General features: G+C 39.2%; 1 protein-coding gene across 2 annotated transcripts in view; it reads right to left on the reverse strand.

The window, feature by feature from the left end:
* LOC142663135 (uncharacterized) overlaps window positions 1–14,938 on the reverse strand; it is a 50,489-nt gene extending 35,551 nt beyond the window's left edge. For both annotated transcript variants that reach the window (XM_075841462.1, XM_075841461.1), the window contains exons 1-2: window positions 14,613–14,938; window positions 1,031–1,770 (exon numbers count right to left, since the gene is read on the reverse strand). In XM_075841462.1, the coding sequence (XP_075697577.1) occupies window positions 1,031–1,770; window positions 14,613–14,661 (789 nt within the window). In that variant the 5' untranslated portion in view covers window positions 14,662–14,938. The remainder of the gene's footprint in view (window positions 1–1,030; window positions 1,771–14,612) is intronic.
* Between the last annotated feature and the right edge of the window lie 490 nt (window positions 14,939–15,428).

Genomic DNA, 15,428 nt, shown 5'->3' on the forward strand with positions numbered 1-15,428 from the left:
TGCACACGACCATATGTACCGGTCGGGTCCCGTCAGTGGTCCGTGGAAACATAGGACATGTCCTATCTTTGCACGGATCGGAAAGTTGGGTCCATTTTTACTGACCCGATTTACCCGCTAAAGTGTTGCCTTTATTACATCATAACAAAAGTCACTAAGCAATAATGTATTTATTGAGAAGACAGTCTTCCTATTAGTTGTTAGCGATATTCGATGCCTAATTATGGCCAACTATATAAAAAAAATGTATGTTCACTTCTGCTGAGCAGAAATTTGTGTGCCCCTCTAGGAAAACAAAGTATAAGTGTTTCTCCATTGACAAAAGAATAGAGTTTGCTAGAGCCCTCTTTATATGGATGGACTTAAGTTGGCTTAGTGGGTTTGGCTAAAAAAAATAGTGTATACCAAGGCAAAAACCCAACCAGTAGGTAAACATAAATTGGAGAAAGGGTGGTCTAAAAATTGACAACTGTTTTAAAGAGGACCTGTCACTAGGTCATATAAGTTGAACTGATTTTCTCACCTGAATAGCGCTGTCTCCCTTATTCCAGTGCTTTTTCTTTCTTTCCTGGACAGTTCCAGAGATATGGCACACTGTTGTGTTGGCTCCCTATATGCTAATTTTCTGTAGTTAGCCAACAGGGCGTGAACTACCCACAAGCTGCTTCGCACTGAGTGGTCAGCATCAGAGGCAGGGAAACTAGCTCCACCCCGTTTAACTACTGCAAATTATCATATAGGGAGCCAACACAACAATGGGCCATATATCTGGAATGGGGGGGGGGGGTGGGGTGTTTCCAGGAAAAACAGCACAGAAATCAGAGAGACAGCGCTATACAGGTCAGTTAATCCATTCAACTTATATGACGTAGTGACAGGTCCTCTTTAATAAGTCTATGAAAGAGTAGACTGGACAAACATAATAATGAAGAAATTCACTTTCACAACATGTCATTCATAACTACAACAAACTTTTGGAGGCCCTAAACCCACTTAACAAGTGTCCTGTATGTTGAAGAAATAGTCTTACCTCACTAAGCCTGCAACATTCATCCATATATTTGTCCAGGCTGTCACTTGTTGGGCATCTTTTTAATTGATGCAAATTCTGGATATCATCAAAAGTGTCTTTGTAAAAGTCATCCATGGCTTTGGTTTCCTCCTCCATAGTAGAAGAAAGCTCTGTACTAAACAAAGTGATGGCTGCGGGTTCATTTTCCTCACTACATGGGGGTAAATCTAGCTCTTCCTCTTGGCAGTCAATAAAATCTTCTACACTATTTTCATTGTCGTCACCATCTTCTTTAACATGGTTCGTGTAGTCTTTAGATGGTTCTACATTTGAAAGAAAGGTAAGGTTCACGTCTACAGTTGCGCCTGCTCTTATTTCCACGTGACCTACAGTGGGTGATGAAGATGCACTAAGGACCCCAGAATCACAGGACGAATCTCTGCTGTGCATCACAAAACTCTTCTCAGAACCTTTGGGAGTAGAAGGTGAGTTTGCTCCGCTTGGCATCTCAACCCCAGAATCCTCTGACTCGAACTTGTACAACCTCTTGAACTGCTGAAGAGGGTCACACACCGGCAGTTCACTTATATTATTCTCTTTAGCTGGAACATCAGACGGACAATCTGAAGATGCATCTGTGTGATCGCATCGATCTCCGTTTAAACTATGAGCACTTAAAGAGTCATTTTCATAATCATTTATCAGTTTCTTCATGTGCGTCAGCACTACTTCTCCTTCAGATAAGACACTTTTCTTCCCTATGAAAACAAAAAAAAGTTGTAAAATACTGAAGAATATACACTAAAAGAATAAATATTTTTGGATCATCTTTTTGTTTTTTCTCAAGCAATGTACTCAGAGATTCAGAATTATGTAGTAATTCAAGGTAAAATGTTTAAATAAGACAATTCTTTCCTTAGGTTCCTAACATTCTGTTCAGTGCATTTGCGCAGTATTGGAGCATCTTTTTCTTGTCAGTCTTTATCACTTTGGCCACATTCACACATTGTTTGGTAGGGAGTTTGTGGTTTAGTTCACAACGTCACCATTGAAGCACCAAATGTTTTGTTGGTTTTTGTTGTGCCCATTGTCAAAGCATATTTTACGCATATTTCAATTACCGGTGTTTGCCTTTCCCCATTGTGACCATCATAACTTCTTTATTTTTGCTCCGACATGGCTGTCTGTTTTTACTTTGCACTATGTTAGCACATACATACATCCTGCCATATTACCCTGGTAGTTGCTAGGCTATTCATAAGCAACTAGCAATGTTAAAAGACTTAAATGGACCCTTGGCTCTCTTTTCATAAAAAATAATACAAGTAAATTCATTTGTTTTTCCTCCCCTCTTTAGTAGGGGTTAAACAGCAGAGAGCAGACGTTTCTTAGAGCGGAAGTCTGTTTTTTTTACTCCCACCGATTTTGGCAAAAATTTCTTGCAAAAACTGTACCAAAACTACAGTAATTAAATAAGGTCTAGAACTTTATTCTATGGAAAAACACGTGAGTTATGGCACGTGATGTCTGCAGATACCGGAAGTCAATTGGGAAAAACACTAGAAATACACTAAATGGACAAAAGTATTGGGATAACTACACATTACACCTGCAGGAGCTTTTATAACATCCTATTCTAAATCCATAGGCATTAATATGTGGTCGAGGCCTCCCCCCCCCCCCCCTCTTTGCTAAAATAGCTTTCATTCTTCTGGGAAGGCTTTCTACAAGATTTTGGAGTTTGTCTGTGGGGACTCTTGCCCATCTATCCAGAAGAGCATTTGTGAGGTCAGACTGATGTTGGATGGGAGGGCCTGGCTTGTAATCTCTGTTCTAGTTCATCCCAAAGTTATTGGATGAGGTTCAAGTTCTTCCACCCAAAAACTCACCCAACCATGCCTTCATGGACCTTGCATTGTGTGCTGGGGCATTGTCATGCTGGAGCAGAAAAAGGCCTTCCCCAAACTGTTCCCACAAAGTTGGAGGCTACAATTGTCCAAAATGTCTTGATACGCTGAAGCATTAAGATTTCCCTTCACTGGAACTAAGAGTCTAGTCTAACCACTGAAAAATAACCCCATAGCATTATCCTCCTTCACCAAACTTTACAGTTGGCACTATACAGTCAGACAGGTAACGTTCTTCTGGTATTCACCAAACACAGACTCGTAAACCAGACTGAAGATACAGAAGTGTGATTCATCACTCCACAGAACATGTTTCCACTGCTCAAGAGTCCAGTGCTTTACACCTCTCCATCTGACGCTTGACATTGTGCTTGGTGATGTAAGGCTTGCATACAGCTGCTCGGCCATGGAAACCCATGCCATGAAGCTCCCGACGCATTTTAATGCCAGAGGAGGTTTGGCACTCTATAGTTACTGAGTCAGCAGAGCGTTGGCGACTCTTATCCACTATGCACCTCAGGACTCGGCGAACTCGCTCTGTAACTTTACGTGGTCTGCCACTTTTCGGCTGTGTTGCTGTAGTTTCTAAACACTTCCACTTTACAATAATATCACTCACAGTTGATGGTGGAATATCTAGGAGGGAAGAAATTTCACAAACTGACTTGTTGCATCTGTGGCATCCTATTACAGTACCACGCTGGAATTCAGTGAGCTCTTTAGAATGACTCATTCTTTCACAAATGTTTATAAAGGCGACTGCACGACTGGGTGCTGGATTTCATACACCTGTGGCAATGGGACTGAATGAAACACCTTAATTCAATGATCAAGAGGTGTGTCCGAATACTTTTGTCCATATAGTGTATGCCACACCTAGAGCATACAGCAATAAAAAAAATCTATAAGGTATTAATTGTTTATAACTTCTTCCATTTGAGAAAACCATTTAAATTTAGGGGCTATTGGCATAAACCCATTAATTTACGCTGTCGTTTTTAAAAGCATTTTTTGATTACCAGAAAATATGCTTCATTTACGGACACTTTTGTGCAGCATTTTTCTTGGCCCAAAAAATGCATTAAAAAAAACTTTAGTAAAATGGTGCATGCATTTTTAATGGAATTTTTTGGGCTGTTTTGGCCAAATAGTGTGTTTTGCTACCTGCGTTTTTTTATGTAGTGCTTTCTACACTGCTAATCATGTGATGCGAATATTCCTCTTTGCAACGCTGATAAAAAAACGCAACATGTATTGACTCTACAGATCCAAAAAATCCAAGACAAAATAAAAATAGACCTAAAAAAACACCATGTTTGTAGCGCATTTTATATTTCTCCATTGACTTTTAGCTAACATCAGGAAACTAGACAAAAAAAATATGCAGTTTTTCCTAAAAACTGTGCATGTAAAGCCACCCTTAGGCCAGGATCACACATGCAGTTTTGATGCAGTTTTTGGCTACTTTTTTTTAAGCCAAACACAGGAGTGGACACAAATAAAACAGAAGATGCATCAGTCTTTTCTTTATGCTTTTCCTTCCTTTTTGAACCACTTCTGACTTTGGCTAAAAGATACGAAGTCAAAAACGGCACCAAAAACGGCACCAATCACAGGTATGATCCTGACATAAAGGTGGTTTCATACATAACATTTTTCCTTGTGGTTTTTTTTTTTGTCCAAAAACACTGCAGCCAGATGTGGTGCTTTTCTGGCCTATTGGTGTGTTTTTGGGGTCACTGGCTTCTTATTTTTAAAATGCTGTGGCATTTATCCCATAGGCTTCTCTATAGACTTGAAAACGCTACCAAAAACCCTTGTAGAAAACGCAATGAAAAACGGTCTTCAAAATTCATGGTGCCTTTTTACACGCTTAAAAAAAATGTGTGTGAAGGAGGTCTTAGACCGTGTTCCCACGGGATGAAACATCATCCCAGGAGGCCAGACTGCAGGAAGAAGCGGGGAGTTCTGGGTAAGTATGATTTTGTTTTTCCTGAATTGCGATTTAAATTCCACAGCGGTGGTCAATTTATTAACTTTTACGCGGCGTTTTTTTCCTGCAGCGTGGGCATGAGTTTATAAATCTCATCCACTGTGCTGCTACTGTAAATGCTGCAGAATTTCTGCACAGCGTTTACGCTATGTAGGAACACGGCCTTAGAATGCAGTATTCCAAAAGGTGAAATTTTGCTATGGGCATCAAAGTCACGAAAGGGTTAAAGAACATAGTTCAATGTGCAGCTTTTCTTCTCTGGAATTTTACAGGAGTCCTTGAAAACAATGTGATAAATCGTCTTGAAGAAAAATCAAATGTGCCAGACATTCATTCCCTTGCAAGATGTTTCCTCACACATCCTGAGTAAATCCAACACACACCTGCTGATCTTAAGAAATAGTTCAGAAGTGATATTCACAGGTCACACAAACTTCTGACCTTGCTAGCTCCTGAATGGGTAATGTGTATGGTTGTTGGTGGGAAGTATTGAGTCATTAAAACTCTAGTCTTTGAGCAATAATTGAAATGAAGTACATTCAGTATATATATATATATAGGTTTTATTATTATAATTTTTTTTTTCTATAACTTTCCTTCCTTTTTGGTCCACCCTTGACTTTGGCTCATAAAGCTGAGCCAAAAACTGCAACAATTGGTGATAGATAAGCTGTTTATACAAATAAGCCCGTCCAAAATTGTATGTCTGTGGGAGCTTCTCGGGGAAGCAAGGATCAGATCGTTTTTTATATATTGGACCCTATTGTTTCCCCTAAGGTACGTTTAGGTGCTGAAAGATGTGTAAAGACACTCATGAAACATCAGACAAAAGCCTGATGTTTAAGGGCAGCCATAAAGCCTGGTCAGACACATTCTGCTAGTGTTAACAGGTTTAGGTCAAAGGCAGGCACTCTAATGACTAAAGCAGCCATCAGTGCAAGGACCCCGCAAACAGCAGCACAGATCTCAGCTTCCCTGTAAATATGATTTAGTAGGACTGGTTTCAGAAGGCTTTAATGTTCAGATCCTACAGTACTACTGAACTAAACATTGAACCCTATGGTGATCTAAGCTCAGATGCTAATATACAGCTGTATTTCCAATCCCCACTGATGGTTACATTGATCATCAGGACTTGACACAACATGTGGGGCTCACAGGATCAGGCCTGCACATGCTTCTTGTTGTAATCGTGGAATAATAGGAGTTGCATTCTCAGATGTAAAACATTAGGGCAGACTTGTTCCTCCGCTGAAGCTAGCTATAGGATATTAGATATACCGTAATAATATAATAATCTTTATTTATATAGCGCCAACATATTACGCAGCGCTTTACAATTTAGAGGGAACATGAAACAAACAATATCAGACATTACATAGTGGAAAAGTTAATTTACAATTCAAACCTGAGGAGTGAGGACCCTGCTCGCAAGAGCTTACAATCTATGAGGAAATAAGGGAGACACAAAGTGTAACAGTGTTTGTTCTGTACAATAGTTCGGCCATTTTTATACACATGGGGTGGTAACATAAAGCTGCATGAGCCGGTCACCAGCCAGTATCCGTGTATGACGGACATGAAGGGAAGGAGTGTTACGGAATCTTATTCTGATGACTAATCTAATAGGGGGGCCATGGAAAGGAGTCAGATTAGGGAATGTTATAGGCCTGTCTAAATAGATGTGTTTTCAGGGCACGTTTAAAACTGTGGATATTGGGAATTAATCTGATTGTCTGGGGTAGCGCATTCCAGAGGACTGGTGCAGCACGATACCGTAGAAACATGTCTTTCAACTACATGCATACAGGCCCTTATTTGCCACTAGAAGCCTCAGGGCGGGTGCCTAGGGCATTAGAATTTCTTTGAGCGCACTAAGTAATATTGTTTTTCTTTTTTTTCTTTTATATTAGCTGTTGTCGGCAATTACCTATAGACATGTTGGTACATGGGGGTTCATGCTAAGCAGAATAATATGGACTTTTGATAGGTTTACACAGAATACAGCGCCTTGACATTCCCACACCACTGGGAAGCAGGATTACAAGTCAAAGCCAAACAACCAATGACCGGCTGTTTGTGACATTGATATTGGTGCAAATTTTGGTGCAAATATTTGATCTAAAGCCAGAAGTGGATCCAGGACGAAGGGAAAGTATAAGTTCTTCCTTTATATTTCCCATTTCTTTTGAAACCACTTCTGGCTTGGGCTCAAAAATTTGCATCAAAATCTGCAACAAATCATGATGTGTGACCATAGCCAAATACTACCGCCCAGTGGTCTTAGCTTTCCTGTGCTATGTACACTGTATAAACCTAGGCCAGTATTACTGCACACCTGCTGCAACCCCTGAGCTGCCACTGGATTTGACTGGTGCCAAACTGGGCCAGTAATACCCAGCAAAATAGTGTGGCCGTTGGCCCACGTAGGTGAGTGGTTTTGGCTGCATGCGGATCCCGCTAGGTGGGACTGTACCCTAAGAATGTTACTGCACCTCTGCTGAAGCAATTTATCACAAAAATAATGTTTTTAACTTCTTACTATCAAGCAGATTTGATCTTGAAATTTGTGCAATATTGTAGCCAACATTCTTGAGTTTTTTGCTCAAAATGTTAATCTAATTATTAGAATATTAAGATTATGCATCCTGAGATGGTTCTGTTAGTTATCTGCTATCATGACTCCTATATGAGTAGAAAATACTGAATGATTTCAAAAGGCCATATCTCCGGTTGACCTCAGTTATTTGGCAGACCTAGGGGTCTAACTAAAGGTATATGTTATCTTTTTCTATACATATTGTGATATTTATGTACGTATGGATGTTATTGCCATATAGTATTTGAGTGGTTGTCTCATCATGACAACCACATTATATATTGAAACTGGATTGGTAATCAGCTGATTGCCGCGGGTCTGGCTTCAGAAACTTCTGGCGATCAGCTGTGATTGCTGGGGAAATTCTCTGGCTGGCTGCTGTATGGGAAATGGAGTATTGCATGTTTGACATTCAAATGAATGGTTGTCCATTTAATAGATGCATGGGCAGGGTCCGCCAGAACGAGGCGCAGCGCTTTGGCTAATAGAAGAAGGTCTCCCTTCTATGACACTCATATGGCCTAATGGGGTATATGGAAGGGGGTTGGCTTGATGAGTGCACCAGGTTTTGATAGAATGACCTTGTTATAATAGGTTTCATATCTGCACACTGTACCTATGGGAATGCTTTCATTGCAGTTACACATATGCTGTTACATGTGCCCCTGTAAGTGCCAATGTAATTACAGGTTTTATGATAAGTAATTGATTTAGTGGGTTTCATGAATAAAAAATGAATAAAAGGAAGTTTATTAATGAACAGGAACATCTTTGGCTAGGCTGAACAAAGCAAGCATTGTTCTTCTATCCCCTGGAGAAGAAAATGTCATTTTTATAGCTCTACTGGAGTACACAATTACGTTATTCTGTACAGTGTACTACTTACGTTTACAAAATGTTCGCATCCTGTTTATCCAGATACAACAATGATGGGTTAAGAAGCCAGTAAAATAGCTGGTAGAATATGACAGCCCTCTCCCTTACCTCAGACGGGTTATTATATGGCAGCATGCTCATGCCAAGATTTAAGTAATCTCTGTTGTTTTTGTTTCTTCTGAGCATTGATATCAAGCATTTATTATAATGATATCCCAATTATGTATTTAACGTTAGGGCCTCTACATAGATGCTTTAGAATAAAAGGGTTGTCCCTGAAAAAAAATATTCACACAAAATATATACAGATGTATAAAAAAAAATAATTCTCTAATATTCAATCCTACATATTTTGGCAAAGAAAAGTAAAAGTAATTTCATTTAATCTCTAGATTTAAATTAAAGTTAATCTCCAGCCAAAATGTTAGTAAGCAGGGCTGCTAAACTTTCGGTGCTACACTAACCCTCTTGCAACTCCATGCATAACTTAAAGGGGTTTATCCTCAGGATAGGCCATCAATATGTGATCGGTCGGGGTCCGACTCGTGGCACCACTGCCGATCAGCTGTTTTGAAGGGGTTGTTGTGCTTGTACGACCGCTGCTTCCCTTTAATTTCTACTGCATACACTCAGTCGCCGACACACTTGTAGCGGCGGTTCACAGTAGTACAGCCTTCTCCCATTTATTTAAAAGAGAGAAGGCTGTAATTATGTGAACTGCCACTACAAGTGTGTCGGCGATTCTCAGTGTGAGCAGTTAGAAATTAAGAGGAAGCAACGCTCGTACGAGCGCTTCGGCCCTTTCAAAACAGCTGATCGGCAGAGGTGCGGGGAGTCAGACCCTGAACGATCACATATTGATGACCTATCCTGAGGATAGGCCATCAATTTTTGGGGACTGGAAAACCCTTTTAATACTAAGTTCTAACCAAAGCATTAAAATGAAGCTCTTTTAGCTCGTGGCTTATGTTTTTGTATTTGTTTCCTGCATAGAGTTCGAGGGAGTGGCAGTGTACATGCCTGTTCGCCGCTCCATACAACTCAAACCCCACCGACAGAGGTGTAAATTGCAGCTCCTGGACCCCAATACAAAATGTGTACCAGTGGGAATTGATTAGCAGTGGAACTTCTTTTTTTTCATATCTTTCCTATTTTTTTTCTTTCATTTTTTCCTTATGGCGGCTTTTTTTTATGTTATATCATATCCATCAGGTGAAAGCAGGTTGTGCAGTAAAAGATAAGAAAGTTTGAAATTAAATGGAGGCCCATGACATAACTCCTGCGTTCCTAACTAACATGGCTAACACAGTGGCCCTTGTATTGGCACTACTACCCATAAGCAGCTAAGAGGTTTGGCAAACATAAGGAAACACATCATAGCATGAATCTCTCTGTGACCATACATAATAGCTAGAACTTCACCAACCACTGGGCTACCACTTTTAAAGTAAGAAAAGTGCCAAAACAGTGAGACCTTGTCTGACCTGACCATTTATAAGTGTTGCCAAATTGGACAACTTTCTGTTTGCAAGGCCATCAGGAACAGAAGCCGCTTACGTCCATGTAGCCTGACATTTTTCACAATGTCTAATGCATTCACAGGGAATTTTTCTCTTGAGTAGATGGTAGTAGATTTTCTGTCAGCGGGAGAAAGATGAGGTGATGATAGAGAAAAAGAAGGAAAGGTCAGGAGAAGAATGACATGGACAGCCAGAAAGTGTGAGACAAGAGGTGAAATGCAACAATGTTTACTTTTCCTTCACAATCTTGTCACTTTTATTTCCCACTCATCAGTCTTTCAGAAAGTTTCAGGTATCATAAATGACATCATCCGTATCTGCTTAACCAACTATTAGCCAGGGACACATATTTATTTATGATTAATAATCCTACACAGAATTACATTAAAGTGTACATAGCATTATTATTATTTTCTTTCTTTTTGAATAGTACAAATATATTAAACTTTATAATATGTTTTATTAAATGTCATCGTCCTAACCTTCCCTTCCTCACTCTCCCTGACTAAATGATGTATGTTTAGAAACTTCCTCAACACCAAAAAATGTGTATAGAGCAACTGCAAGACATAGAGGAGGGGGATGCTGCTTCAGTTTTTCTGTCATGTGCAAGAGCCCTTAGTTTACTGTTATTAGTCTGTAAATGTCCTCTGGTGAAATGATATGTTCTCTTCAATCACAGTCATATAACATCTTAATGACTTACTAAAACGTGAGTCAAAGAACATTTCTACCCGAAGTCATAAATTATAAATTCAGAAGTCAGTGAGATAGCCAAAGTTTGTTCATAATGATTTTAAAGGGTAACTAAACTTTCAGAAAACTTCTGCCATAGTGACATGTCAGAAGTTTTGATTGGTGGGGGTCCGAGCACTGAGACCCCCACCGATCACTGAAACGCAATGGCAGAAGCGCTGAACCGCTTGGTTTCTGATGGGCTTTTCTCGGAAAGTCGAGCAGTTGGTGTACGGGCTCAATAGAAAGTCTATGAGCACATACACCAACTCTTTAGCTTTCCTCGAAAAGCCGATTAGAAATGAAGAGGCTCAGTACTCACCTGATAGCTTCTGCCGCTTAGTTTTAGCAATCGGTGGGGGTCTCAGTGATGGAACCCCCACCGATCAAAACTTCTGACATGTCACTATGACATATCAAAAGTTTTCTGAAAATTTAGTTACCCTTTAACTTAGAAAGACATACACCATTTAGCCATTGACAGGTGAAGTGAATAACATTGATTATCTTGTTACAACGGCGCTTGCCAAGGGGTGGGATATATTAGGCAGCACGTGAACAGTCAGTTCTTGAAGTTAATGTGTTGTTCCGTTTGTGGCTGGTAGCCACAGACCAGTTATAGTGCCCATGCTGACCCCTATCCACTGCCGAAAGCACCTACAATGGGAACATGGGCGTCAGAACTGAACCATGGAGCAATGGAAGAAGGTGGGCTGGTCTGGTGGATCATATTTTCTTTTACATCATGTGAATGACTGGGTGCCTTTACGTCGCTTATCTTGGCAAGGGATAGTACCAGGATGCACTATGGGAAGTGGGCATACCGGCGGAGGTAGTGTGATGCTCTGAGCAATGTTCTGCTGGGAAACCTTGGGTCCTGACATTTCTGTGAATGTTACTTTGAGACGTACCGCCTACCTCAACATTGCTGCAGACCAAGTACACCCCTTCATTACAACATTCCCTAATGGCAGTTGTCTCTTTCAGCTGAAAAAATTGTTCAGGAATGGTTTGAGGAACATGACAAGAAGTTCAAGGTGTTGACTTGGCCTCCAAACTCTCCAGATCTTAATCAATCGAGCATCTGTGGGATTTACTGGAAAAACAAGTCTGATCCATGGAGGCACAACCTCGGAACTTTCAGGATTTAAAGGATCTGCTACAAACGTCTCGTGCCAGATATCACAGGGCACTTTCAGAGGTCATACCTCAACGGGTCAGAGCTGTTTTGGTGGCACTCGTGGACAATACACAATATTAAGCAGTGGTATTAATTTTATGGCTGAACCTTGTATATGGTAAAAAAAATTAATTGATCCTTCAGTAAAGACCAATATCTTATGTAATTTGTGTAGCTGATATGTATTAAAAAAAACAAAAACAGGAATACTTCCTAAGAAAAATTTATTGGAAAAAATGTTGAAACCAAGATTGTTGCGAAAATAAGGAACAATTAGTGACTTTGCCAATTTTAAGACAAACGCTTACAATAGATGTTTTAGTACCTGGGATGTAGGAAGTCTTATTGACTTAACAATGTTACAAGGTTTCAACAATGGGATGGGATCCGGATTCGAGACAAATGTCCATGCATTTGGCCAATGAACCACTTGTTTTAGTTATAGGTCAGTTCATGAGAATACCACATTCCAGAAACATCACAATTACATGAAACGGCCACTTGGCTATGGTGATGTGGCAATGTGTCTCTGTTGCATTAGCACTGGTTTCAATGAATAACACTACACATCATCACCTATTGTACTGACACACTTGCACACCTTTGCAGTGCCCTATATAGATCATCCTGTGTGGAATTTAGTGAAGAACCCCATGGACATCTTAAAGTGTCTAGCCTGCGGAAGAGATAAGATGTTATGGGCATGTTAAGACTGGACTGAAGAAGATTAAAGGATAACATGTCAACAGTGTTCAGATTTTGAAGGAAATAGGCAGCTTTAAAAGTTGTGTTTTGGGAAAACATCCCTGTGTTGTCTTGCAGTACGTTCATTATTCACTGTGAAGAGGGCTCTGATCTGTAACTTGATTTAAGTCTGTTGAAAGGGTTTCATCAGATTATTTTCCTAATTTGAGGCTTTAGACAAAAGGTTGTTTTTAGAATTTATGGTTTATGATCAGGCTGAGATAAGATAATTTATGGGACTGCAGTGTTTGAGCAGAGAGTGAATCACTGTCATTAAAGAGTTTTCCAGTCCTGTTCAGACAGATGTTATAGGACGCAGGATATACATTATTTGCACAATGGCACCTTGCTGTTTCCACAATCCCTTTGATCAAGCTTGCCGCTAAAATCATACAATTACTGTTATATAAACTAACCTGTCTGTGTTTATGTAAATGTTGATTTCCAAACAATAGCAATGTATATGGCATACGTGATTACTATAATTTCTAATAAATAAAGCTATGTATTTTCCAATCATTTATAAGGACAATTATTATGATTTAAACAACACCTTCACATATGCTCAGATAGAGTAATTTGAACTAATAGTGGAGGGGTGTCTCCCGATCAGGACCCACTTGTAAGGTAAAGATAAAAGTCCTAGAGCGTCTTGTTATGTTGTATTCTGTCTGTTTCACCATAATAGCTTGAGTTAGAGCGTGTATTATAGTCCAGAGCTGCATTAACAATTCTGCATGCTTCAGAACAGAAATCTCGCAGTATTTCCTGCTTTATTGACTATTTCCAACAATTATAATACAGGACATAAGTCAGGAACAGTAATTCACTTCAAAGTTACTTAACTTTTGATATAAATTAATTATTTCTAATTATTGCAAAATTATGTCAAAAGGTGAATATATGATTTAACATATTTTTAAGCATTGGTCATGTCCGGCATTATAGTTATAAAAAATGACCTTTTTACCAGAAATAGATGGGAAATTAGAAAAAGTGCATGACATGTTGAAATATTTTGTTTTAATTTTTTTTAAATAAAATAGAATCCACAGAATTATCAGGATATATCAAAATAATAAGGGTCAATTTACCGCACAGCAATGTTATATCTGAAGTCACTTTAGACCGGCTCAGCCTTCTAACAAGGTACCAATTATAAGAGATAGATAGATAGATAGATAGATAGATAGATAGATAGATAGATAGATAGATAGATAGATAGATAGATAGATAGATTCTTCCATAGAATCTGCATTATTGTGAAAGGAAATACAACTGAAATCTCAAAACCCTTGCACTTGTGTCTGCTCATGCATAATTAAGAAGAGACATGACAGCTAATAATGAAACTGTAGCAGTTTTATTGCTGTGTTCTCATTTTTTAACTACCAGTTTATTGGCAAGAATAAAAACACAGATTTTCTATTTATTTTACCTTCTGATATCCATCATTACCATGAAATTACTTTATATGGAATCTACTATTGTTATTTTAGCAAAATGATGATAGTACCAAAGTCATTTATCTTCAGGATATTCACTTTACAGTTTGGACTTAATCTATATACGGTAATGGTCTGATGGGAAAGTCACTTTGCTATAGGGTCTCATGTCATTTTAAAGAGACTGTGCATTAAATAGTATCCTCTTATATCATCAAGCTTTAATACCGAATTTTATAAGTGGTCAGACAATTTCACTTCCGTCCCCCAACCATGGTTACATCCAATAATGGAGGTTCACGCAGCAACCCCCACATCCAGCTTTATAATGTAGAACCCAAAATCTGTATACTGTATGTAGATATACCTTATAAGGTACAATAATAGCCCAAAAACTGCTGGCATAGATGTTTCACAATACCCTTTTATTCTTTTATAATGACTATTATGGTAGAAATAAGAATATATTATATACCTACACTGATAGCAGCTGTGCCTCTGCATACATTTCATATTTTAATCTTGAGTATATTTAATACATATGAATTTGGAATAAATATTAAAGAGCATTTAAATTATCCAATAAAAGTATAAGCCATACCTCTCCTCCAATGTGGCAAGATAGCAAAGCTTTTGTGCCAGTTAAACATTGTCCCCCTCTGACAAGCGGATTGTTGCAGTTTGCTGTATCTCTCCGGAAAGAAGTTACTGAGAACTTATACAGTGGAATCCTCTTGACTTAATTCAAGGATATAAAATATTCAGCTTCTCGTTCAGTATCCATGATTGTCAGCAATGCGGAGGTCCCCGTTTGCAATATGTACAGCCAGCTATCTAAGGAGAGCCAGCTGGAGAAGGAACTGGAGACTGGATTCTTGTCTCTGCCACAGAGGAAACTGAGCTAAAAGCTCAATCAGTGCTGGCTCTTTCAGAACTGTAGGTGGCTCCCAGCCAGGAGGGACTGAAGAAAAGGGAGCAGCCCTTAGGAATTTATCTCCCTTGGTTGATAAGCCAAGATGACTGGATGGGTTGAAACTACCTGTTAAGAGAGCACCCCTGAAAATGCCTGAGACATTACACAATCTGAGTACACACTCTGTAATCCAGAATTCATTATCTTTTTTTACTATCCAGCATAATAGAATAAAAATATGCGGAGTGAAGTAACGGGAGCAATGGAGGGTAAAATCTACTGCAAACAAAGATTCCAGCGATTAAACTCACGAGTAAATATTATTTTATTGTCCTGTTTGTGTACAGTACCGACAAGTTTATTTGCTTTTTTTTTTCCAGAGGGAAGCAGCATTTTATTGCTTAATTTTATGACTTTGTATCACATGATTTAATAGCAGTGTAATGATAGGGGTAGGGAAACGGACAAGTGAGCCCTAATCTACCCGCCACTCTGTCCCTGCCT

The sequence above is a fragment of the Rhinoderma darwinii genome, chromosome 11 (assembly GCF_050947455.1).
Source record: "Rhinoderma darwinii isolate aRhiDar2 chromosome 11, aRhiDar2.hap1, whole genome shotgun sequence".
Lineage (NCBI taxonomy): Eukaryota > Metazoa > Chordata > Amphibia > Anura > Rhinodermatidae > Rhinoderma > Rhinoderma darwinii.